Here is a 21,988-nt window from a genome sequence, read left to right on the forward strand (position 1 = left end):
AGAAATTCCTCCTTAGACATTAGTTTTCAATCGTGTTACCTATTGCATTGTTTTAGACAAGACTGTTACCACACTCTTGGTATTTTCAGTTTTACGCCCGGTATCGCCAAGGCTTTTCTTCAGACGTCTGGCTCTTAGTGCGAAACGCAGTATATCTATGCCCGGATTCGAACCTAACCAGAACATGTCCCTAAGAAGAGCATACAAATGCGTTACCCACTGACCTATCACGGGGAGAAGTTGTTGGCGCTCTAAAACAAACAAAAAATTTCCACCCTTCGAAAAGAACAACGATGCACGCAAACGGGGCTAAAAGGTGTCTGACTGCACATGTTTTACGGTTGTTTCCTTTCTTTCTGACCTGTCGGGTTCACTTTGAGCCCCTGATGCCCAAGAAATGGAAACAGAATGGTTACATTTCTGCTAGGCTTCGTTGACGTCTTATTCAGCTTTAACGAGGTCAGTGAATACATACAGACATTAAAGAATAGCAAGGCCTATATGGTCAGGTCTTATTACAGTGTAGAATATAAAGAAAGGAAAACATCTGATTTTTCTTTTGATCTTGGTTTTCAATAAACGTCCTGAGGAATGTTATCACAGGGTAGGCCGAGTGCATTCGGAAGATGATTCCAAAGGAAAAAGGAAAGCTACAGCTGCCATTCATCTATAAAAAAATTGCCAAGAAATGTGTTCTATAGAAAATACTGTATGAATAGTCATTTTACTTTGTTTTTATCCTTTAAGAGGACAGTAGAAAAAGAACAGTGCGGTTGGACAGAAGGAAACTGATCGGTGACAGCCTGCAAGACTTTTGTCGATTATGTGACGTTTGTACCAAACTGGGGGGTCTTTGGGGAGGTCCTCCAATAGTTATTGGATCTAAATCCGCATTAGGAACGACCCAAACGACTCGCGGCCTTCGTTATGTCACATGAACTTAAGTCTTGAACTCAGCAGCAGCGAGCGCGTCAAGCCACATTCATCAAGGGAAATGTCAAGCACTGCAAAGAACACAAGAAATCTTCCGGCTTATCACTTGCACATAAGCATGAAGTTGATGACCCGGCAGCTTAAGTAGCAGTCGGTTTACAAATGCGTTCTCTAAATTCAAACCGCAGTTTAATTAAAAATCGAAATCCGCAAGGAAGAAACTCTCCACAAACGTTTCGAAAGGTAGAAACACGTCAGCCTTGTATTTCGTTACTATGTAAACAGTTATATACGCAATACGAGATTTATTACTTTGCTACAAATGATCATTATTCACTTAATGGAGCTAGTAGTTTATTATATTTATTCATTTTCCTTGGTTGCACGTTATCAAAATACTCTGAAGGGCACCAAATTGGCTTTTTGGATTATTCTGTGTTTTTACTGTATTATCGTTGGTTTATGCCCGTATAAGGCCGTATCCTTGTTTTAGATTTTGAGGTTTGGACATCGGTTATTAGTTACAAATCACATGTAATGTAACAGCCTTGCTAGTCTCCTGGTGAATTCTGCGCGGTAAAGTCATAGTTGGCGAAATAGAGTAAAAAAGGCGTACCGTTACATCCAACGATGGATCATGTACTAGCAAGAAGCACCAGTAGCACAGGGCATTCGGTAAGTTAAATTGCTATGTTTTTGTAATGACCTTGTTGCGTCGACCTGTTACGTCGGTGATGTATAAGTTAAATTAATCAACGAATGATGACTATCAGTTCCACAAATCCGTACTGTATTAGACATTAAATAGTTTTATTAATTACGCTTCTTAATTGTATGAAGTCTAGTGAAAAAAGTACATTTAAAAAGAAACTTCCCACAGTTATATTCAAGTATTGGAATTAATTGTGTAGCTTTAAGATGTAGACATACATATTTTGTAATACCTTTCAATAACTATTCATTATCATTTGATTGTTAAGTAGCCGTACACATAAATGGTTTCTGATCATATGAGTTGTCTTTTGTTTTTGTTTTTATTTAAGTTAACGTATGGTATACGTACGGAATACGCAGATCATCTGGCTCTAAGAATTGTGAATATATTATATGTAGTGATTTTCTGTAGCGTGCGACGTTCCAGTACATACGGTGTGCTCAACGAGTAAACTACTTGTCGTTAGTTTATATGTGATAGACTGCGCTGATACGCTCCATACTGAACCTAAAAATATGCTCAGTCTTCATCTGCATTGTGACGTAATTACTTTGGAGATGCAGCGATTTATCATGGCATCGTGCAAGATCTCCTTTAAAGCATTACTTTTTACTGACTTGATACTATTTTTTGACTATTTATTTTTGACCGAAGATCTGATTGCGAAGGTCCATGCAGAAACAAAGATCTTCGCTTGCAAAAGGACAAACCCGTCGCCTAATATTGCATTAATAGAAAAGGCTAGAGCACGACGAAAGCTGCACAGATGAGTGCTATCTTTTTAGTCGGATAATATACCCTGGTAAAGGATGTCTTGATTAAAAGTTTCATTGCAGGACTACCGCAAAACATTATTTTAAAAGCTTTGGAAACGGGTAATTAATTTTTTTTCCTTTACAACCAATGAATTGGCGAAAATTTACCTTCCATAATAATGATACGGGGATAAGTTAGTGAAAAACTATATTTTTTATAAACAAGTTTAGCGGGCTCGATTATCAGCAAAAATATTGACATTTACGCTGTTTAGCTGAGAGGTGCGATTTATTCTTTTCTGACCTGCAAAAACCAAGTCGAGTGCGGTTGCCTCACAAGTCACAACGCTGTCCTTTCAACGTTTGGGCTACAAAATGTAGTTTTAGAATAAAAAGCGTTTCATTATTAAACACGTTTTGTTTGTGCAGAGGTAAAAAGCTAATTATATTTATAATAAAGGTAACATCAAATAGCGGCCAACTATGTGCGACGGATTATAAAAAAGAAATTACTGCGCCCGATTTACGATCAACCCAATTAACATTACGCTCAACAAAGAAAAACGCCAAGAGCAAAAGTATTTGCCTAAGCAGTTCCATCTTCCGCAGAGCTCTTTCCATAATGAAGCTTTAGCTAACCATAAAAAAATCAGCCCAATCCGGCCAAGAGGTACTTTTTTTTGGGTTGGACAGGCTCGAATCTAGACCGGCACGGACCCCAATAGTGCATTTATTTAACGTCTTGCCCCTCGAAAAACAAAAAAGCTATTGCAAACACACCGTTTGAAATTTTTTATTATCATCGAATGCCTTCCTACCTCGATCGACTTCCCATCAAACGTTCTATATTATTACATTACATTATCAAAGTTGATAGTGAACTGCAGTAAAAAGAGAAATAAAACATAGCTAAGCGGTAAGCAGACGAAGAACTGGTCCTTAAAGATAAATGTGTCCATTGGTTTCCTGTGCGGCCATTGATGGCGTTTCTTCCTACCTCCTAGCTCGTTGGTCATTTTTGTTGCTTTTGTACTGCTAGCCTTATTCAAATCTCTTGTGCTAAAAACCTAGCCTCTGGAAGGGGAAAAATATGCTTTGTTCTGACTATTTTTGCAAAATATTCCAACTTATCAAGCTCTCCTCCCAAACTCTCATTGCCCAATCAGATAAAACGCTAGCTTACTTTCCCGAAGCTCGCAGATAAGCTTCATTCATTTGTGAACCTGATTAAAAACTTCGCTTGAACACTTGATTTGTAAGATTAGAAAAATCATTGAACTGTGATTGTGACAGAACAGAACGAGATCTGATTTAACGTTCTCAATCAGAGTGCGCCTAACGAAAACTGCGGTTTTTCGAGGCTACAATGTTACTATCGGTTTTCAGATTGGCGCCATTACATATTGATATAGCGTAACCCTGTGCAGTCTAGAACGAGCTTAATATTCATCTGTGACTGACTGATCTTATCTCGATTCCATTTGAGCTGACGGCAAATCGAAGCCATAACAAGACCCGTAAAGTGTTTGTTATTGTACGTAGCGGGGTTATTGTTGTGATCATGAAGGCCTCCAGTGCTCATTCTCGCGTCTTATACTTGCTTTATGTTGGATGCCTGCTACATTTAACCCAGACATTGACTATACAGTTGTGATGTTTCTGATGCTCGAACAGGAAAGTATTCGGGAGGTTGAGTTCACTTGTCGATCAGAAACCTGCAATAAATTCGACGTAGTTGGTATCGTAAATTAGCAATAGGATAGCAAATAGTGGAAGTGTCATTTCGAGCGATCAGCTTCGGCTTAACTGGGCAGTTCCAGCCCATTGTACTACTACGAAGCACTCACATGTGTTCTGCGTGAGCGGGTCCCCAGAATGGGCGCCGATTCCAAATGGAACATTGTAAGCAGGGACTATCCGTAACTGCCATTCAATACCACCAGTCGTAGTCGCTTTGCGTCCGTCGTAAGTGACCAATATATTACGTACGTTTTATTTTTGCTTCTAACATTCAAAAGGAAAATGTGTACGTGTCTGTGATTGCAATGAAAGTCATTAGCGATTAGTGATAGCGTTACGTAAATTATTTGTGAATCTTGGAACGGTGTCGATAGTTGAAGTGATTATCTTTGCCGGCTATAGGCACAAATGTTTCATACATTGTACACACTACATTGTGTAAATCCCTACGAACACGAAACGCAGTGAGAGGATATTATGTCCCATTCTGTTGAAGGGATCATATGTTATTAATAGATTTTGGATTAACTTCCTGTAATCGTTTTAAAATATACGTCAATATTGCTCGTACATGGTCTTTTTTAACTTGACAGTTTCGTTTCTGGGTAGCTTGTACGCTTCAATATTAAAAAAAAAAAGTCGTCTTTGTCTTTATGCTTTTCATCAGTTTTTTATTTGATCTTCATAATTATACCGACTGTATCCGAAGTGAACAAAAGCAGACGTTAATTCTATGCGCTGGCGCTTTCAATTGCTAAAGGCACAGATCTTGCTTGTATAGCAAATGCTATCGATCTTTTCTGCAGTGTATCGTTTTTACGTGAAACTTCTCGTAGTTATTGTTATTGCGGTTTATAACAAAACTCGAATTCCATACAGTTTCATTTAATGTGTAACATTCATAGCAGACATAAGCAGAGTACGTTTTTTTCACAGTTTCCAATTGCATAAAAATGTTGGGCTTGCATTTGGCTTTCTTTTAGTGCTCACAGTATCTACTAAGTTACTCAATTGATATAACTTGTGACAAAATATTTTGTCTGGCACTGCCTTAAGGTAAGCGTGAGGCGCGGTAATTAGATCGCCAGAATGGACAGCCAATTGTTCACACAGGCACTTTACGATCTCGGCAAGCAGTTATTGGAAAAGGCTCGAAACGGTATGTAGCATCTTCATTAATATTGCATTTTTATGCAGAAGAATTTATCTCAGTTATTACTGTTCCACTATATTATAAGGATATATATGGTATTGGTATTCGTAGAAAGTGTTCTTCTTTCTCTAATCTCCACTCTTTCTATGCAAGCAATAGGGCTCTTGGCGTTAAAAGTCTAAACTAATTATCATAAGTAGTAGAATAACGGAATAACTTATTACTGCTCAACGATTGTGTAATGTAATGAATACAATCTTAGGCATACCCATAAATGGGTAAACGAAACAATCCTGATTTCCGAAATACTTTTTTTTAATGGCACTGCGCGTAAATATCGCTTATAATTGTGCTGCACCTCATTATAGGGGAAACTGAAGAGGTGCGTGCACTTATGGCCAATGGTGCCCCCTTTACGGCAGATTGGCTTGGAACCTCTCCTCTTCATATGGCAGCTGCGAGCGGACACGTAGAAACATGCGAGGTAACCTATTTCGGAACTGTGATTTTTTTTCAGGCTTGTAGTACTCCGTTCATTGATCTGATAAATCTTTGGTGAATTAAAACCGACTTGTCAAGTTATATGCTTATTTAGTTTCCAAAAAGCTAAAGTACTAATTTCTCACAATTATGTTTGTTTCAGATTTTGTTACGAGCCGGATGTTCGAGGGATGCGCGAACTAAGGTGGATAAGACTCCATTACATCTGGCCGCCTACGAAGGCCATGGAGCGGTAGTTGAACTGCTTGTGAAGCATGGAGCATCATTGGAAGCAAGGGACATGCTGTTGATGACACCGTTGCACTGGGCCGTCGAAAAGGGACACATCGATGTGAGCAGCAATTTAATTCTTACAAAAATTAAAGAAGACAAAAATGCCTGAAAGATTTTTCATAAGATGTATGCAAACTTACCAGTTACTGTTTCCGCATTATTAGATAGAAGTAGATTTGATATGAAAGCAAGCTAAGGTTCGTGAATGGACAATGGTGTATTGCAACAGTACGAGGTGCATGGCATACTATATCTTGATTATAATCGTAAAGGTAGTGTAAATGTGCTAATAGTAATCGTAATAATCTAATGGAGACAAGATTTTTTCCTATTAGGAACTTTTTGTTTCGAAAAATGACTCGCTATTTTGATATTTCTAGGTAATTCGGACTCTACTACGATTCGGCGCATCACAAGAAATGGTTTCCAAATTTGAACTTTCTCCGATGGACATTGCGCTGCAAAGTGAACGCAAAGATATAATTGAGTTGCTGCAGGAGTATCTTCTAAGTCCAGCCACTGTTAGTAATGCGGTGGCGTCCATCTTTACCCCTTCGTCAGGCAGTGGCAAACAGGCGACTCTAACAATTCCCCAGGTCAGCTCCGTTACTGAAGTGCCGGTCACAGTGACGATGGGTCCTCTGCCTGCTTCTGAAAACCCTGCAGTTATGCGTAAAGTATTGGGCAACAACAAGGTTATTAAACTCTCGGGACAGGTAAGCTGATTCTTTTACCCTTTGTGATCATTTGGTTACATTATGACCTATTTTTCTTCACGGGTGTGTAACTAACTTGTTGTCCGTTTGGCCATTCCAATTTCATCTTATAACCACAGAATTAGATACTTGGTTATTCGCTAGAATTTGAAGCTCTGGACGATATTTCCGTCCATGCCACATGAAAAAGGTTTTGTGTGTGCTGGAACAGTGTGCCATTCAGGATTCGATCCTTTCCACAGGCTCAGGAAAGTTGAAGTAAGCAAAAAAACTAAAGCAGTTCTCACGTCAGTTATTTAAAGTGTCAATAACTCTGCCATTAATAATCGTTTTTTTTTTAATTTTCTCCCACAGAAAGTCATTCCAGTTGATAGATTGCAACCAACGCCAACGACACCTGTGCGTAAAGTGGCAACTGCAGCAGCGGCCACATCTACTGCCACAAATGAAAAGGGCTCCTATCTCACGGCTCTAGAAGCGCTCGAGCAGGCCGCTGGCAGCGGGGCTGTCAGTGAGGCGGCCATACAATTTCTTGCGCAGGCGCAGGGCATTCGTGCCGCCGAGGTAGGCTTGCAGGACGAGGATAATCTAGTTGCTAGCGCCCCTGAAAACGGTCAGACAATACAACTTAGCCATATGGGGCGACTTGCACTCGTCAACGCTGCGGCTAACGCGAGCGCTTCTACCGAAAAGGTGAAAAAATGTTATTTGATATAATGTCGTGTATTGCGGTAGCACGGGATATGCCGTTGCGTATTATGATAGCATCATAGAGGTTTGTTGAGAGAAAAATAACATAGATCTTCCGAACTATTTTAGTAGATAACGTCAGTTTTATGGGATCTTATGGATGTTTAGGAACTTTATTGTACCCGGTACTACAGTAGTAAAGATTACGTAATACAAGAGATTTGTATCCCTGAACACCTACTACGATGTGTTTATTTGTTAACGAAGACGTACTTGTTTGAGAAGCATTTACAAGGAATGGATTCACTCAAAGGTCTTATTTATATATGGATCGTTTTTTATTACAATGACTGCAGATAATTATTGTAAATTCGACAAATGACGAAGATCGTATCAGCCTACAGCAACAGCTGGAAGAGATGCGACGAGAGGCTGAGCGGTATAAACGAGCCCTACACGAAAAGGTACTAACAGGAAAGATTTGGCATTTGTTCGTATACTCCTTTGGTCAAAGCATAGGTATAGATAGATCAGATGTAGATTAAGTTATAAAACTTAAAAAAGAATTGCAGACTAACGTGTCATATGCTGAATAAAGTATATAAATTAATTGAATAATGAGCGTATAGTGCATGGTCGCGAATCAATCACTGAAGTGGCGAAAGGGGGGGGGGGGGTAGATCTATATCTATATACAGCCCCAGAGGTGGTTAATATTACACGAATTCTGACCTTACTTAAAAATTACGTCAAGCTTTCAAAATAGTTTTATATAAATCAAGGCGACCCTCTGTGTGTGATTCGTACTTCAATGGCGATACAGCTAAGTAGCTTTGTCATTTCGTCCTCGTTATGGGAACTGATACATTGTAGGCACTATTCTATAGGCAATTTTTTCAAATAAAAAAAGAGGGACCAAAAAAGCAACGCCACGAATTAATTATACACAATGAGTTTTGGAGATATATGTCTATATACACCCCAGAGGTGGTTAATATTACACGAATTCTGACCTTACTTAAAAATTACGTCAAGCTTTCAAAATAGTTTTATATAAATCAAGACGACCCTCTGTGTGTGATTCGTACTTCAATGGCGATATAGCTAAGTAGCTTTGTCATTTCGTCCTCGTTATGGGAACTGGTACATTGTAGGCACTATTCTATAGGCAATTTTTTTAAATAAAAAAAGAGGGACCAAAAAAGCAACGCCACGAATTAATTATACACAATGAGTTTTGGAGATATATGTCTATATACACCCCCAGAGGTGGTTAATATTACACGAATTCTGACCTTACTTAAAAATTACGTCAAGCTTTCAAAATAGTTTTATATAAATCAAGACGACCCTCTGTGTGTGATTCGTACTTCAATGGCGATATAGCTAAGTAGCTTTGTCATTTCGTCCTCGTTATGGGAACTGGTACATTGTAGGCACTATTCTATAGGCAATTTTTTTAAATAAAAAAAGAGGGACCAAAAAAGCAACGCCACGAATTAATTATACACAATGAGTTTTGGAGATATATGTCTATATACACCCCCAGAGGTGGTTAATATTACACGAATTCTGACCTTACTTAAAAATTACGTCAAGCTTTCAAAATAGTTTTATATAAATCAAGACGACCCTCTGTGTGTGATTCGTACTTCAATGGCGATATAGCTAAGTAGCTTTGTCATTTCGTCCTCGTTATGGGAACTGGTACATTGTAGGCACTATTCTATAGGCAATTTTTTTAAATAAAAAAAGAGGGACCAAAAAAGCAACGCCACGAATTAATTATACACAATGAGTTTTGGAGATATATGTCTATATACACCCCCAGAGGTGGTTAATATTACACGAATTCTGACCTTACTTAAAAATTACGTCAAGCTTTCAAAATAGTTTTATATAAATCAAGACGACCCTCTGTGTGTGATTCGTACTTCAATGGCGATATAGCTAAGTAGCTTTGTCATTTCGTCCTCGTTATGGGAACTGGTACATTGTAGGCACTATTCTATAGGCAATTTTTTTAAATAAAAAAAGAGGGACCAAAAAAGCAACGCCACGAATTAATTATACACAATGAGTTTTGGAGATATATGTCTATATACACCCCCAGAGGTGGTTAATATTACACGAATTCTGACCTTACTTAAAAATTACGTCAAGCTTTCAAAATAGTTTTATATAAATCAAGACGACCCTCTGTGTGTGATTCGTACTTCAATGGCGATATAGCTAAGTAGCTTTGTCATTTCGTCCTCGTTATGGGAACTGGTACATTGTAGGCACTATTCTATAGGCAATTTTTTTAAATAAAAAAAGAGGGACCAAAAAAGCAACGCCACGAATTAATTATACACAATGAGTTTTGGAGATATATGTCTATATACACCCCAGAGGTGGTTAATATTACACGAATTCTGACCTTACTTAAAAATTACGTCAAGCTTTCAAAATAGTTTTATATAAATCAAGACGACCCCCTGTGTGTGATTCGTACTTCAATGGCGATATAGCTAAGTAGCTTTGTCATTTCGTTCTCGTTATGGGAACTGGTACATTCTAGACACTATTCTATAGGCAATTTTTTCAAAAAAAAAAAAGGAGGGACCAAAAAAGTAACGCCAGGAATTAATCGTACACAATGAGTTTTGGAGTCTTCATTTCTGTTTTTGTTGGCTTGCGTTTCAGGAAAAAGAGGCTGAGGAATACAAAAAACGTTTGCGGTTATCCAACGAGGTAGAGATTATTCCTGGTGATGATACTGGAAGTTTTTGAGAAAAACAAAAGTTAGCGTGAATTGTGTCTCTCCAATCATTTTGCATAATCAATATGGCAGCCTGAACAGCTAAATCATCCCATCAGTGTCTTATACCAGTCGATAGTCCAATTATTCGTTAAAACTTTGCCCTCACTCTAATAAGGAATGCAAACAAGCATGCCGCAGACTGACGTCATCAGCTCGTTTCTGAGACAAATAGGAACAATCAATTTCAACAATCAACTGTAAATACGATGTATGTACATTCATATAAACTAATTCGTTCTTTACTATTATATTGTTAATAAAAAAATATTTCGAGAAGAGCATTATATGGTCGTATTTAATTGTTATATTTAGGATAGTGCTATATCATGGCTTGTGGTAAGCAAAAGAAAGGCAGCTGTGGCTTAAATCAATTTTGGGAAGAGAGTTTGTTCGTTCGATGCCTTGCGAAAATAGCCTAGTGATAGAAAGGTTGTTACGTCTGTGCTAAGGCTGTTCGTTATTCGGTTGAGCAAAATACTTAAGTAATCAGTAATTTGAAAGCCATGATCGTCTACTTTTTCGGTTCAGGTAGGATATATATGTGTCCCTTATTCTATATTTTTGCCGCTATTCTTTATACCACCTATAACACATTCTCTGTTTGGTGTCTTAGTTTGCTTATTGACGCGGGACAAGATTGTTCTATATTCCATAAACAATTTTCCATTTTCTCCCTTTAATCAACTGCTTGAAGTGTTTCAAATAGTTGATTAGAGGGTGGTTTCGATTCCACTTGGTCAAAAAATTTTTAATTTTATTACAAAGTCCCCATCTTCTTTAATTATCTTGCACTCGCATGGCCCTATCCCATGAGAGCACTTCACTATTTAGCATTTCAAACTGGTTGCCAACTAAGAAGAACTCTATTAATACCGAAAGTACTTATATCGGAAACATAATATTTTGACTTACTTAGACTGATTTATATCTGTACGTTAATGTCACTATGCTATGGAATGCAATTTCTGTTATTTAGTCTTTGTTTCCGATATATTTGAGCGTCAGTAGCTAACGCTGCGTCATTTACACGACTAAATACACCGAAACATTTACCAGTAATATGGAATTACTAAGAGCTACATTTTGGACACAAATAAATGGTCGTAATTTCCTAAAGACTGTTATCTGAAGGTCATAGAGTCGTATGCAAATGCACTCTTTGCAGGGTAACACTGCAAAGCTGATTTATTTATGCGACTAATTCTGTTTGTAAATGGAAATATTGTGTACAAGACAAATATTTATTGCAAATCCATTCGCAGAGTCAACCCGTCTAGTTCTGTACAAAGCATGCAGCAAATCGTATTTTGTCTTTATTTGTCACAGGGATACAGAAGCTTCTCTCAGTCAAAACTTGCACGTCATGTGATCTATAAAACCGGTTGAGTCTCAAGACGGTAATATTTTAGCCAGCAGATTAGTTATCAGAACAGACACTAAGATGCCTTAAAATTAAGCTGATTCAGGACGCTGATAATAAATCACCGTTACGTGAACATCCGAGAAAAGTTAAGATCTTCATTAAAACTGTAAAAGCGAGTAACTCGAGAACTAGGCGTTTGTGAACACTTATCACACTACATTGTATACCATATACTTATATACCATTATATATTATACTTTTCAAAACGTCAGCTCCTGTATTCTTATTAAAAATATCAGCCAGATTAGAGCTCACAGAACTTATTCTAAGCTTGATGAATCCTACATCCGATATAACCCACTCTGCATTCATATGGCATAATATTGCAGCCATGCAGTCTAGGAATGGGTCTACCAAACTATTGCCGACATTAGCGTCGACTCGCGCCTCTTCTGTTTGTAGCCACCTTTCGCCTTTTGCAGCTAAAATTTTCGAAATTATGCGATGATATACCGCCATAGTTTGTTTTGGCAGGCGCGCCTGTACAGATGGACCGATACACGGACTGGTAGACAAGCGCTCGGCCATTCATTATCCTGTAGTCCCTACTCCACATTCGGCTGATCGGGTGAGTTTGGCACCGGAACCGGGCATATGTGTACCCGGGCAGTTAAACGGCGATGCCCGCAGCTGTTTGGACAAGTGGAACGTTGTGAACCACAGTGAACTTAGGCTGTATTTTTACGTCTCAGCCCCCTTTTCTTTTGCGTCAAAAGCGCCATTGACGCCAAATGTCAAATACACATTAATATAGTAAAATGGATGATATTAGAGGTAGATTACTACAGCAATAGCGCACGTCAGTATGAGTAAAAATGATGACGAGACCTTAGTGTATTTTTGATGGCATAAATGACCTTTGCTATTGGTACACATGTATCAATATATTATAATTACATTCCGAGTAAACGAAACGTGTTTCAGATGTGTTACAAAGAGAATTTCCAGCTGTGCACTTCGTTCACTTAGTTTCTACGGTAGTATGTCAGTACAGTAACTGTAATGTGACAGTCTCTGGAAAACTGAACACTTAGTACTAGATGATAGTTTTTTAAACATTTATAACGCCAATTCGGTATGAGCTGTATGCATGCAAATGAGATATGAAAAAACTTAAGAATTATCCGTAATGACCAACTGAGCCACGACAAGCGCGGGATGCGCACTGTTATAGTACACAAGTCAAAACAAAGTATCGTCGGGTAGCTGCCATCACCAGAAGTTTTCCACCACGGTATCAACTGTAGTAGATGTTTCAGAAGGTGTTGAAGACGACAAGGCCTAATGTGTATCCGTGCTACTATGCCCGTATGAAGTGGGCTCGTGCAAGGTAGATAGCTAATCTAAGAATGGACCGTAAATCGAAGCAAAAAGAAGGAGCTTAAAACTTTTAATAAGCTACGAGGAAAGCACTGGACAAGTGATCACATACGGAGATGCCCCTGAGTGAGTAAAGAGTGACATGCTCGAACTAACATAGCTACTAGGAAATGTAGGTGTGGTTATTTTAGTGTACTAAATAGGTTGAATCCGTAGTTTAAGGCCGTAGTCAGCAGCAGAACGCAGATGGTACAGTCGAGTGCGATGTTATCTCTCTAACCGAGAATTAAATCTGGCAATAGTGTACATTTCTTGCTAATAATAACTGTTCGTGTTTCTGACATTTCCTCATATACAAAAACATCTAGAAAGCCGTGTATATTATATGATATATTCAGTTGTGATAATTAACTATTAAAACGCATGCAACAGTCAGATAGACAGGCGGGCTTGATTCGTAGTCAATTGATTTTTAGCCAGCGGCTCTCAATATTCAAGTTAACACCGCTGTAGTAAAAAAGAATGTGATGTCTTATCATAAATAACTGGTCAGTTTGCCGTATGCGCCGCCATCATTTATATTCTCAAGTAAAGTTCTAAGCAGCTGCACTTCCTTCTATAATACGCAGCCGTTCTAAAAATAATCATTAGCAATATGTTACATAACTTGTTCACGCTAATGTTTCATTGAATTACCGGTAACCGCGCGTTTTTTACTGGCGTTTTTGTAATACTTTTAGGAGATCCGTTTGAGCCGGGAGATGGTCTTTCTGTAAGATCATTTCAGAAACATCTATGCCTTGCCTTGCATGCCCGAAGATGCCGACGTCCGGAAGGACAGTGCGGGGTTTCATACTGCAGCACAATGAAGACTGTGCTCGATCACATTACGCAGTGCGTGGGTCCTGGAGATTGCAGGGTTCCATTATGTCCCACTACACGCCGAATAATGTCGCATTGGCTTTCCTGCACCCATCTGAACTGTCCCTTGTGTAGAACGATGTTGCCGTCTCGGATTCAACGCGAGCGACCCCTTTTAGATGAATTACAAGCTCGCCGGGGACAGGCGGATTTAGCTGCTCATGGCGCCATTCAGGTTGTCCAGCCTGCTCCCCATGCTCCACTGAGGCGGTTGCTTGCACCTCAGCAGATAGCTCCCATTGAGCTGCGGGGGCTAGTTGTCGAGCGTGAAGGTAGTGCTCAAAATAGCATGTCAACAGATATGCAGCGAGTCTATGCTGGTCTAGGCTTGCCGTATTTTGCACCAACTCAGGATACGAATCAGGTGCATGATTCATACTTTTGCGGTTTATATGCAAATCTTAACCCTGTTTCGCTCACGTTGAAGACAGGTTTCTGAGTATATTTAAAAATGAAACTTAGGCAGGGACGTGTTGCATATTAATCTCTATATGAAGATAACAGAAAGATTTAATCGAGATTGTGGCGTGCTAGTTTGCTATTGTCATATTAATTTTATTTACTAAGAACTCAAAATTCCAGTTTAATAACTAGTCGCTAGAGCGCCCGTTTTATCAAGAAACCTCACCCTTATCATCGTTACCCATTTACCTTAAGTCGACGCAGCCGAAGCTTGACGAGAGCTTCATTCGCGTCCGATTTCGAGAACTATCGAGAAGTTTACTTATTTAATTAATATCTTTGTATAATTCAAACTTATTGTATCCGCTTGTTTGTTTTGGTTCTAGGAAAACCAGGAAAGGAGACCGCCATCGACCAATACGGACCGTTCACTCTCTGCAGAACTTGACTCATCATCAGGCGAACCAGAAAGGCAAAATGGCGAGGATCTAACTGATCCTAACGAATGGAAAAGTTTCGTTACCCTCGACCAACGAGAACATCTCGTTGATAAGATCGTCCAGTTCCTCTCAGATCAATACCCGTCAATCCCTCGAGTTTTCCTGAACCCCCGAATAGCTAAGAAGCTGGAGTCCTCGATGCTCGAAAAGGCCGGCTCGCGAAAAGAATACTACGATCTGGTGGCCGCGAAGATCTGCCTCATGGAACGAGAATTCCGACGCTGGCAATTGCCCCAACGCGCGGCGCATTAACAAATGGATTAACAGACTCTATCTGTTTTCGTGTTAATATTATCCGATATATATTGTTAAATTATCGTTTGTATCTCAAAGATCATTCGAAAGTAATAGAGTCACAGGATATGTTATCGGAGGTTATACCTAGTGTAATTTTATTGCGTAATGAGATAAGAATACTAATATATTAGATATATAAAAGTGTATGTAAAAGTTAGTTGTGTTCAAACACATACGTGTGTTAAATAAAGTATGAGCAAACATACAAGGATGTGCATTTATTCATTTTATACTTTAATGTACTATTTGTATAACACCATAACACATGATTCTATCTAGCATTTCGACGATTTAATCTCGTTTCGTAACAATTAACCAATTAACGTAGTTCAATCGGCACACAAAATGTTATTATTGGTTGAGGGCCGTAGGGAGCTGTATGCGCTACCGGCTTGTGTCGCTCCGCAAGACAAAACTCGGCGATTTATTGACGGATATTTGACCGGTACCTTCCATCACCGTCCAACTAGTTGTTTTTAACAAGAACGAACATCGTAGCATTTATATGATGAGCGTTATTTGAATGAGCTTCGAGTGCAACCATGATTAACTGTGGCGATTTCGGCTTCGGAAATCTTTATTTCTTGAAAAACAATCTTTATTTGAATGATTTTGAAATGGTATTCAAGATCACCATACAACACCACATGCTTCTAATTTGTAAAGAAATACCTTTAAATCTCGAATCGATTGATAGGAGAACTTTTGCACTTCGGAGTGAGCATCATAAAATGTTTTTAACATAGTAATTTTAATTTGCTTTTTATTACTCAAGCCTCAAAAGCAGGAGATAAGTTAAAATAGAGGAGCTGTTTTTTCTTAGGCCCTAATATACATGGATTTGCCGCTTCCGGATGTAGAATGTTTTAAATGATTTATCGATTGGTATATTTCCCATGTGAAGTTTCAGGTAGCTGTCTAAGTCTCTGTGAGGGTATATCTGCTAATCTTCCAAGAATCCTTTAAAGCGAATGCGAGTTATTAAAGCAGCGATTACAGCGATAACTTATGTGATTTGCCTGGTATTTATCGCGATTCATTATTTTTACAGATTGCCCTGGTAGGTGCGTCCAGGACATCGTCGACTGCCATTTATTAAAATTCAGTTTTTTGTTTATTAAGAAACTTTGGCTACAGCGGCAAATGGGAGTGGTGGACGTTGTATCCAAGTTTCGCTTGAATTTGCTGCACGAATCGAAGACTGTTTTTAGAAACTGTTCTTGGTTAAGGAAAAGAACTACCTTCTTGAAAAAATGGTAGTTCATAAGAGATTAATCTGTTATCTAGAAATAAAAAATCACTTCATAGGTCATCAGCTAAGGGAAGAGACTTGATTAAAGCTTCGACTATAGATCTACCGTACTAGACAGAATGAACACAATGACTGTGGGACAAAAGACTTCGGCGTTTAGGGGGAATTCAAAACGGATTTTTACGTAAGCCAAATGTCCGTTAAGATCCAACTTAGACGGAGTAGGTTTATCAATTTATAAACTTACCATTTATCTCATATCTATATTATAGATTCCATACTTTTTCAGATGTTAAATTATATTTAACTGATAGCTATTTCAGGGTTTAAGAAGTAGCAGGCAGTTCTAGGTGTTAAGAGGAAGTAAATATTGGCTTATGCAGAATCAAAAGTAGACAAAAATTTTGAAACCGATTGTTTTTATATTTAGTGTACGCTTAATTCCTTATTCTATCCTAGAGTCTATAGCAAGTAAAATCGTGTAGTATGCCAAACAACTAGAAAACGACTGCAACAGCTTTGATTATATTTGTTTGTAGGTTTGCCTGGGCTAGACAACACTGTCGTGAGAACGCGATATCCGAAAAAGCTTTAGGGTTGCTGAAGTTTGACATAACATAGGTCGAGTGGCGACAGCCACTTAATCTCAACGTTATTTACCAAACTGGGTAATAGAACTTGCTGAACATGTTTTGCTGCATTTTGTCTTTAACTTTAAATCTACTGAGACCTTTCTCTTTTCGCACTAGTGCTACATACACCTAACCGCGTTAAGGTTTCTGCTCTGAATCGTTTGTTGTCTCCTTCATAACGATACTAACAATAATAATACCAGGTCGAATTAGAAATTACAAAAGTAGGCTAGTTATTGCTATTAGGCTAAGTACACTTATTGTGATATAATATCCGTGCGATGTTAATGAATTCGTATTCAGTGTGAGGAAGCTAATGTGTATGCATTTCCAAGTATACTTTTTAGGTAGGAATTTCTTAATAGCGCTTGATTATCGAGGTTGTTAAGTTCTTGTTCATATAAAACCTTCATATAATTTAAAGGATTTTTTTTGTTACGCTCCAAAAGGAGCGCTTTCGAAATTTCGAAACTTGCTTCACTCAGTTTTCGAAAGTATTCCTCGACATAGGACTTATTTTGATGAGGCTACCATTCTATCGTTCGTGTTCTATTTATAAAATCAGCTGAAATTTGTGAATGCACAATTTTCAGTCGTGGCAATTTTCGATAACCGAAATCCACCAGTTACTTAGCACGTTTCTTCACTGGTCTAGATAGCAACTATAACTCAGTAACTCACCTACTATGTTTATTGAGTGAAAAAACAAGTAAGTAGCTTTGGCAAGCGTCGAAAATAAACAATAGCATAGTCCTAATTTACTATATAATAATATCGATTTCATGGAGTTTTATAGGGAAGTAACTTTGCGAAATGGTTTGTTTGATTAACTTAGGAATGCTCGCCCGCACGAACCACAACTACTATTGTAATTATGTGTATTGACCTATGCTAACAGCTCGATTGACTCAGTTTGAGACATAGAACGCAGAAGAAAGTCACATAACGTTTTTCGTTTTTCAAAAAAGCGAGTAAGAGAGAAAAGTGTTACTTTATGTGCGCATTGTAGTAAATGCCTGATTTAAAATGCTACTAGTTTAAGAAAAATAGTTACTGAACTAACTGTTTGAAAAGTGAGCATAGTTACTAAATATAATTCAGATTGAGCATTGTCTTCTAACCTATAGGCTTTCTTCAAGCCAAAAAACATGAACTAATGAATCAATTAGAAACTGTGATGGAAAAGTATTCTATTAGGTAGCCATTGTACTAGTCACTCCTACGGTTTGTTTTGTAGATACTAACATCTTGTGTGATTTAATAAAGAAAAAAACTAATATTTTGCAATGGTGGACACACCCAGATATATTGTTTTGGTTCGCATATGCATCGACATATTGTATCTTTGTATAAAATCAACGATTGCTACTTGCATTCGGAAAAAAATGACTTTACCTTCGCGATAGAGGTGCAGTAACGCGGCGTGTATCATTTTGTCGTATTCGAACGCATTGAACGGGGGTGTCTGAAAAGGCAAACATTGGCTGCGATACGTATTTGAAACGATTATAAATTCTGCATTGCGACGGGATGATATGTCTTTACGTTACCTAGCACAACAGATCTCCACAAAAACCTCTTTCAGATTGTTGCAATTTTCCATTGTTCTCTAATTTATTGAAAATTTTGCCTATATGAGCAATGATTTTTGCAAAATTGGCAATTCTTTATGCTAAAACAGCGTTTTATTTCGAAATCATTCGTGCTCATGGCCCGTTCAAAAAGTACAAAAGTCATTAGTACTAGTGTTAATTATTAATGTAAATAACGAACAGATGTCCTGGTAATATAATTTAACAGATCTCTCAGGAGATAACACCATTCTACAGCCCTTAAAGGTTGCTAGCAAATAAGGAATTTTTTTGCTTTGTTTGATACGTAATTTATGATATAAATTATTAGGTGATAACCCGATCTTTGTGATAAGGGCTTGCATTCCACTCACCATGGTTCGTCAAAGTTCCGGAATCCGGAATCCCCTATTACCAAACGGGCGGTCACAGTCTTATCAACAGCTAGTGCGCCACTTCCAGTTATCGCACCAGCAGCTCATACGTGATTTTCAGGAATCACACCAACAGCGGGTATTTGTTATCGTTTCCCCTTTTCAATAATACGATATTTCCTATACCGCAAGTCATAAGAAAAGGATTGCACTTGTGTTTGTTATTATAGTTGAGTACCGTCGGATAAAAAGGGGAACAAGGTTTTGTAATAGTTTTATATTACTTATAATTACGTGAACTACGTGATTATTTCAATCATTAATTAATGAACGTAAAAACAGTGCTTATAGCCCCACCCAATATGCTGGGCTTATTAGGTTCGTTTGACAAGATCCATAACTTTTCCCTAAAGATTTATACATAAAACTGCTACACGATGATATCGAATCGAAAAAACAAGTCTATAAAAGAACGCTAATTGATGGAGTTTTTTACGCTGTTGTTGATTGTGGAAAGACGGACCAGGCCGACATTGTACCTGCACGACGTTCGATACGCGTTCGCGCCGTTCGAAAGCGGACAGCTCGCGAGGCTGCTCATGAAGAAGAAATGGCTCTGCAAGTAACGCGGTATTCAGCGGTGGCGATTAAAGAGGGGCACAAAGACACTTTTCTATGTAAGTATTAATAGAGTCGGTTTTTCAGTGCTGGAAGTTATTTCCCATGTGGACAGCCAGCGCAACCTTGGACACAAGCATTGTAACAATTGTAAAAAAGTTCTGTTCTTGGGGCTATTTTACTTGTTGCCTATATTAACAGATTTGGACTGATCCGGTCTTAACGAAACCGTAACGTCAAAAATGGTTACTGGTAAGTTTTTGGATCGTAGTAAAATGTAAATCATATTACTATTATTTGGTGCTATTTATTGTGTTATTGTTGTATTACTTTAATAAGTAATAATTTATAGCGTAGTCAAATATAAGCCTCAGTAAAATCAAACAGTACATAGTAGATTATTAGGCGCTCATAAAAAATGTTGACGTAAACGATTATTGTATGTCAATAAATAATAAATCACGCAGAAGAACCGTTTTCATTACTCATTTTAAATTAAAAAAATAATCGGAGGAGATCCTATAGAAAACACTAATTTGTGGTCCTTTTTGCCATTTTAAATGTTTAGACGAAACTGCCCCCATCCTTAAACGGAAAGAAATGATAGAAAGCACCGCACCGCTCTTTGGGCCAGTTGCGAGGATGTTCGACTTATCTACTTCGCGATTACACCCAAGAACAATAGACAGTTTAAAGGCATTACCTCAGCGAATTGCTCTGAGCGTCCGTAGATACGAACAGCAAGAGCAGCAAAATGTAACTCGAGCTAAATGTGCGCGGCAGCAATTGCATGAATCACAGCGAGCAGTTGGGTTTCCATTATCTCGTCAGGTTGACCAGAAACAAAAACCTGCTCCTGCTCAGAATTATGTTGATGCAAAGCCTCTGCCAAGCAAAACTTGTGAGACCATACAGTTAAAAAGTTTACTGTTTAATCTAGAAAGCGGAAGGACAAGCTCAGGGGAAGTTCAAAGTCTACCGCAAAGTGTAATGCTCAAGCATAGCTTGATCGAGCCAGCAACTGCAGATATACATAAGAGAATATTCAAAACACTAGGACTGCCTTGTGACCCGCATCCTAACCAGGTAAGAGTGGATTCGAACATCTGTACCGAAATTCGTATGCTTGAATTATTCCACTGAATCGTTTCACAAAAGTTCCACTATCTTACTCGTATGGGCTTTAGTCCAAAGGTAATTCTAAACAAGAAAAGCATGTAATATTTTATACTCTACGGGTTAGAAATGTATCCACAACAACAATAGTAGTCTACATCCGGTCTATTTTCGCTGTAGTCCTGAGATTAATACATCTGAATTATGTATTCCTTTTAGGCGCACCACATTGTTGAAACTATGGAATCCCTGACACTCGACCAGGAAACGCCACTGACGTGACCGTGCTCAGAACTACGTGGAACATGCGTCAAAAGTCTCTTTTATATCAACAATCGTGCAACAGATACTGTCGCGTACCTCCGGTCAGCGGCTCGGAGACAGAACACAAAGTGATCTCAATGAAAATTTTAATTTTAGGCAATAGCAATGATAGCAACAGTGAGACGTTTAAAGCAGGGCAAACATCAAAACCATTCTGCTTCAATACATGCACTAGTGTGAAAACTTGAGAACCACCCAAATGATAATAATAGAATAGTTCGCTTTAAGTTAATCTTTTGCCTATCTAATAGTGACAGTTGTCAAAACAGATTTGATTTTCCATTGTTTGGTAGGTAAGATTACCGTATTGGTTACTGCTCCACCTTTTGTACAGAGAGATGTGTCAAGTGTCTCTGGATAAAGACAAAGATGGTAAAAGCACCCCTACACTTAGAAAATAAGTGTAAATAAAAACGGGACGCAGCGGACTTAACGATTAGGCATCTTGTGCTAATAACAAGCTACAGTGATTTCTGAAAACTCCACTCTATTGCCGCGTGACCTTTCCTTTATCTAAGCTATGAAACAATCTACAAGTAAGGCTACCCTTGATGCCCACCCGTATGTTTTCGCGTTCTGTTATATAACAATATAAAATAAAGCATTATACAACAAACTGAAAACAAGCTTTCTTTTGTTCTCGACAACCATAACCATTAGGTACGTCTGTACCTTTGTTAATTTCCGGCCACATTTCCATGTCGGTGTGAGAAGCTATTTCATTTTTAATTGATAGGCTGTTCACAAGGACAACTGGTTGGTTCTCATACTGCCAGAATCCGGTTCTAGCTAGACTCGGGCTTTTTAGAAATAAGATGCGCATTTCATTATGGTTAGAAGGCTTCTTGTTATCGTTCAGGACATTGTTACTTGCTTTCGTTTCAGCTCGAGATCTTACCGTGCGAGACCTCTTAATGGGAGTTACGAAAAATCTTCACATTTAGCGGTCTAGGTTA

General features: G+C 38.4%; 3 protein-coding genes and 1 long non-coding RNA gene across 11 annotated transcripts; 3 read left to right on the plus strand and 1 right to left on the minus strand.

Annotated features, from left to right (window-relative positions):
• Positions 1–3,955: 3,955 nt before the first annotated feature.
• On the plus strand, positions 3,956–10,566 carry LOC111242890 (uncharacterized). Of its 3 annotated transcripts, none has more exons than XM_022787815.2 (8): positions 3,956–4,388; positions 5,200–5,302; positions 5,665–5,780; positions 5,940–6,128; positions 6,451–6,786; positions 7,141–7,479; positions 7,833–7,940; positions 10,165–10,566. In XM_022787815.2, exons 2-8 carry the CDS (start codon positions 5,233–5,235, stop codon positions 10,249–10,251), a joined length of 1,245 nt encoding a protein of 414 aa, XP_022643550.1. In that variant the 5' UTR covers positions 3,956–4,388; positions 5,200–5,232; the 3' UTR covers positions 10,252–10,566. The 3 variants fall into 3 exon arrangements, with proteins under 3 accessions (XP_022643550.1, XP_022643549.1, XP_086830909.1); XM_022787814.2 differs by having other exon boundaries at positions 3,957–4,368; XM_086974783.1 differs by lacking the exon at positions 3,956–4,388 and adding an exon at positions 4,438–4,607.
• Positions 10,567–12,118: 1,552 nt separating this feature from the next.
• Positions 12,119–15,353, plus strand: LOC111242892 (histone acetyltransferase p300-like). 6 transcript variants are annotated; one of them, XM_022787822.2, is made up of 4 exons: positions 12,119–12,273; positions 12,965–13,151; positions 13,766–14,310; positions 14,735–15,353. In XM_022787822.2, exons 2-4 carry the CDS (start codon positions 13,142–13,144, stop codon positions 15,098–15,100), a joined length of 921 nt encoding a protein of 306 aa, XP_022643557.1. In that variant the 5' UTR covers positions 12,119–12,273; positions 12,965–13,141; the 3' UTR covers positions 15,101–15,353. The 6 variants fall into 6 exon arrangements, with proteins under 6 accessions (XP_022643557.1, XP_022643559.1, XP_022643560.1 ...); XM_022787824.2 differs by having other exon boundaries at positions 12,129–12,273; positions 12,956–13,151; XM_022787825.2 differs by having other exon boundaries at positions 12,133–12,273; positions 12,968–13,151.
• On the minus strand, positions 15,349–18,828 carry LOC147758677 (uncharacterized). Its single transcript, XR_015328463.1, has 2 exons — positions 18,425–18,828; positions 15,349–15,611 (listed from the first exon to the last, which is right to left on the minus strand). It is a non-coding gene; the product is annotated as an uncharacterized LOC147758677 (long non-coding RNA).
• Positions 17,538–21,658, plus strand: LOC111242928 (uncharacterized). Its single transcript, XM_022787874.2, has 5 exons — positions 17,538–17,738; positions 18,932–19,113; positions 19,492–19,651; positions 20,161–20,678; positions 20,928–21,658. The coding sequence occupies exons 2-5, from the start codon at positions 18,976–18,978 to the stop codon at positions 20,988–20,990; spliced, it is 879 nt and encodes a 292-aa protein (XP_022643609.1). The 5' UTR covers positions 17,538–17,738; positions 18,932–18,975; the 3' UTR covers positions 20,991–21,658.
• The last annotated feature ends 330 nt before the right edge of the window (positions 21,659–21,988 follow it).

Source organism: Varroa destructor, unplaced genomic scaffold (assembly GCF_002443255.2).
Source record: "Varroa destructor unplaced genomic scaffold, Vdes_3.0 BEIS01000001.1, whole genome shotgun sequence".
Classification (NCBI taxonomy): domain Eukaryota; kingdom Metazoa; phylum Arthropoda; class Arachnida; order Mesostigmata; family Varroidae; genus Varroa; species Varroa destructor.

What these genes read in the sequence shown, in the direction of transcription:
- LOC111242928 (XM_022787874.2), top strand. Translation starts at nt 18,976, where the DNA reads ATGGTTCGTCAAAGTTCCGGAATCCGGAATCCCCTATTACCAAACGGG. An exon ending in AGGAATCACACCAACAGCGG is followed by an intron (nt 19,114 to 19,491) that starts GTATTTGTTATC and finishes GATTGTGGAAAG; the next exon opens with ACGGACCAGGCCGACATTGT. An exon ending in GCACAAAGACACTTTTCTAT is followed by an intron (nt 19,652 to 20,160) that starts GTAAGTATTAAT and finishes TTAAATGTTTAG; the next exon opens with ACGAAACTGCCCCCATCCTT.
- LOC111242892 (XM_022787822.2), top strand. An exon ending in CAACTCAGGATACGAATCAG is followed by an intron (nt 14,311 to 14,734) that starts GTGCATGATTCA and finishes TTTTGGTTCTAG; the next exon opens with GAAAACCAGGAAAGGAGACC.
- LOC111242890 (XM_022787815.2), top strand. Translation starts at nt 5,233, where the DNA reads ATGGACAGCCAATTGTTCACACAGGCACTTTACGATCTCGGCAAGCAG. An exon ending in CGAGCGCTTCTACCGAAAAG is followed by an intron (nt 7,480 to 7,832) that starts GTGAAAAAATGT and finishes CAATGACTGCAG; the next exon opens with ATAATTATTGTAAATTCGAC. An exon ending in AACGAGCCCTACACGAAAAG is followed by an intron (nt 7,941 to 10,164) that starts GTACTAACAGGA and finishes CTTGCGTTTCAG; the next exon opens with GAAAAAGAGGCTGAGGAATA.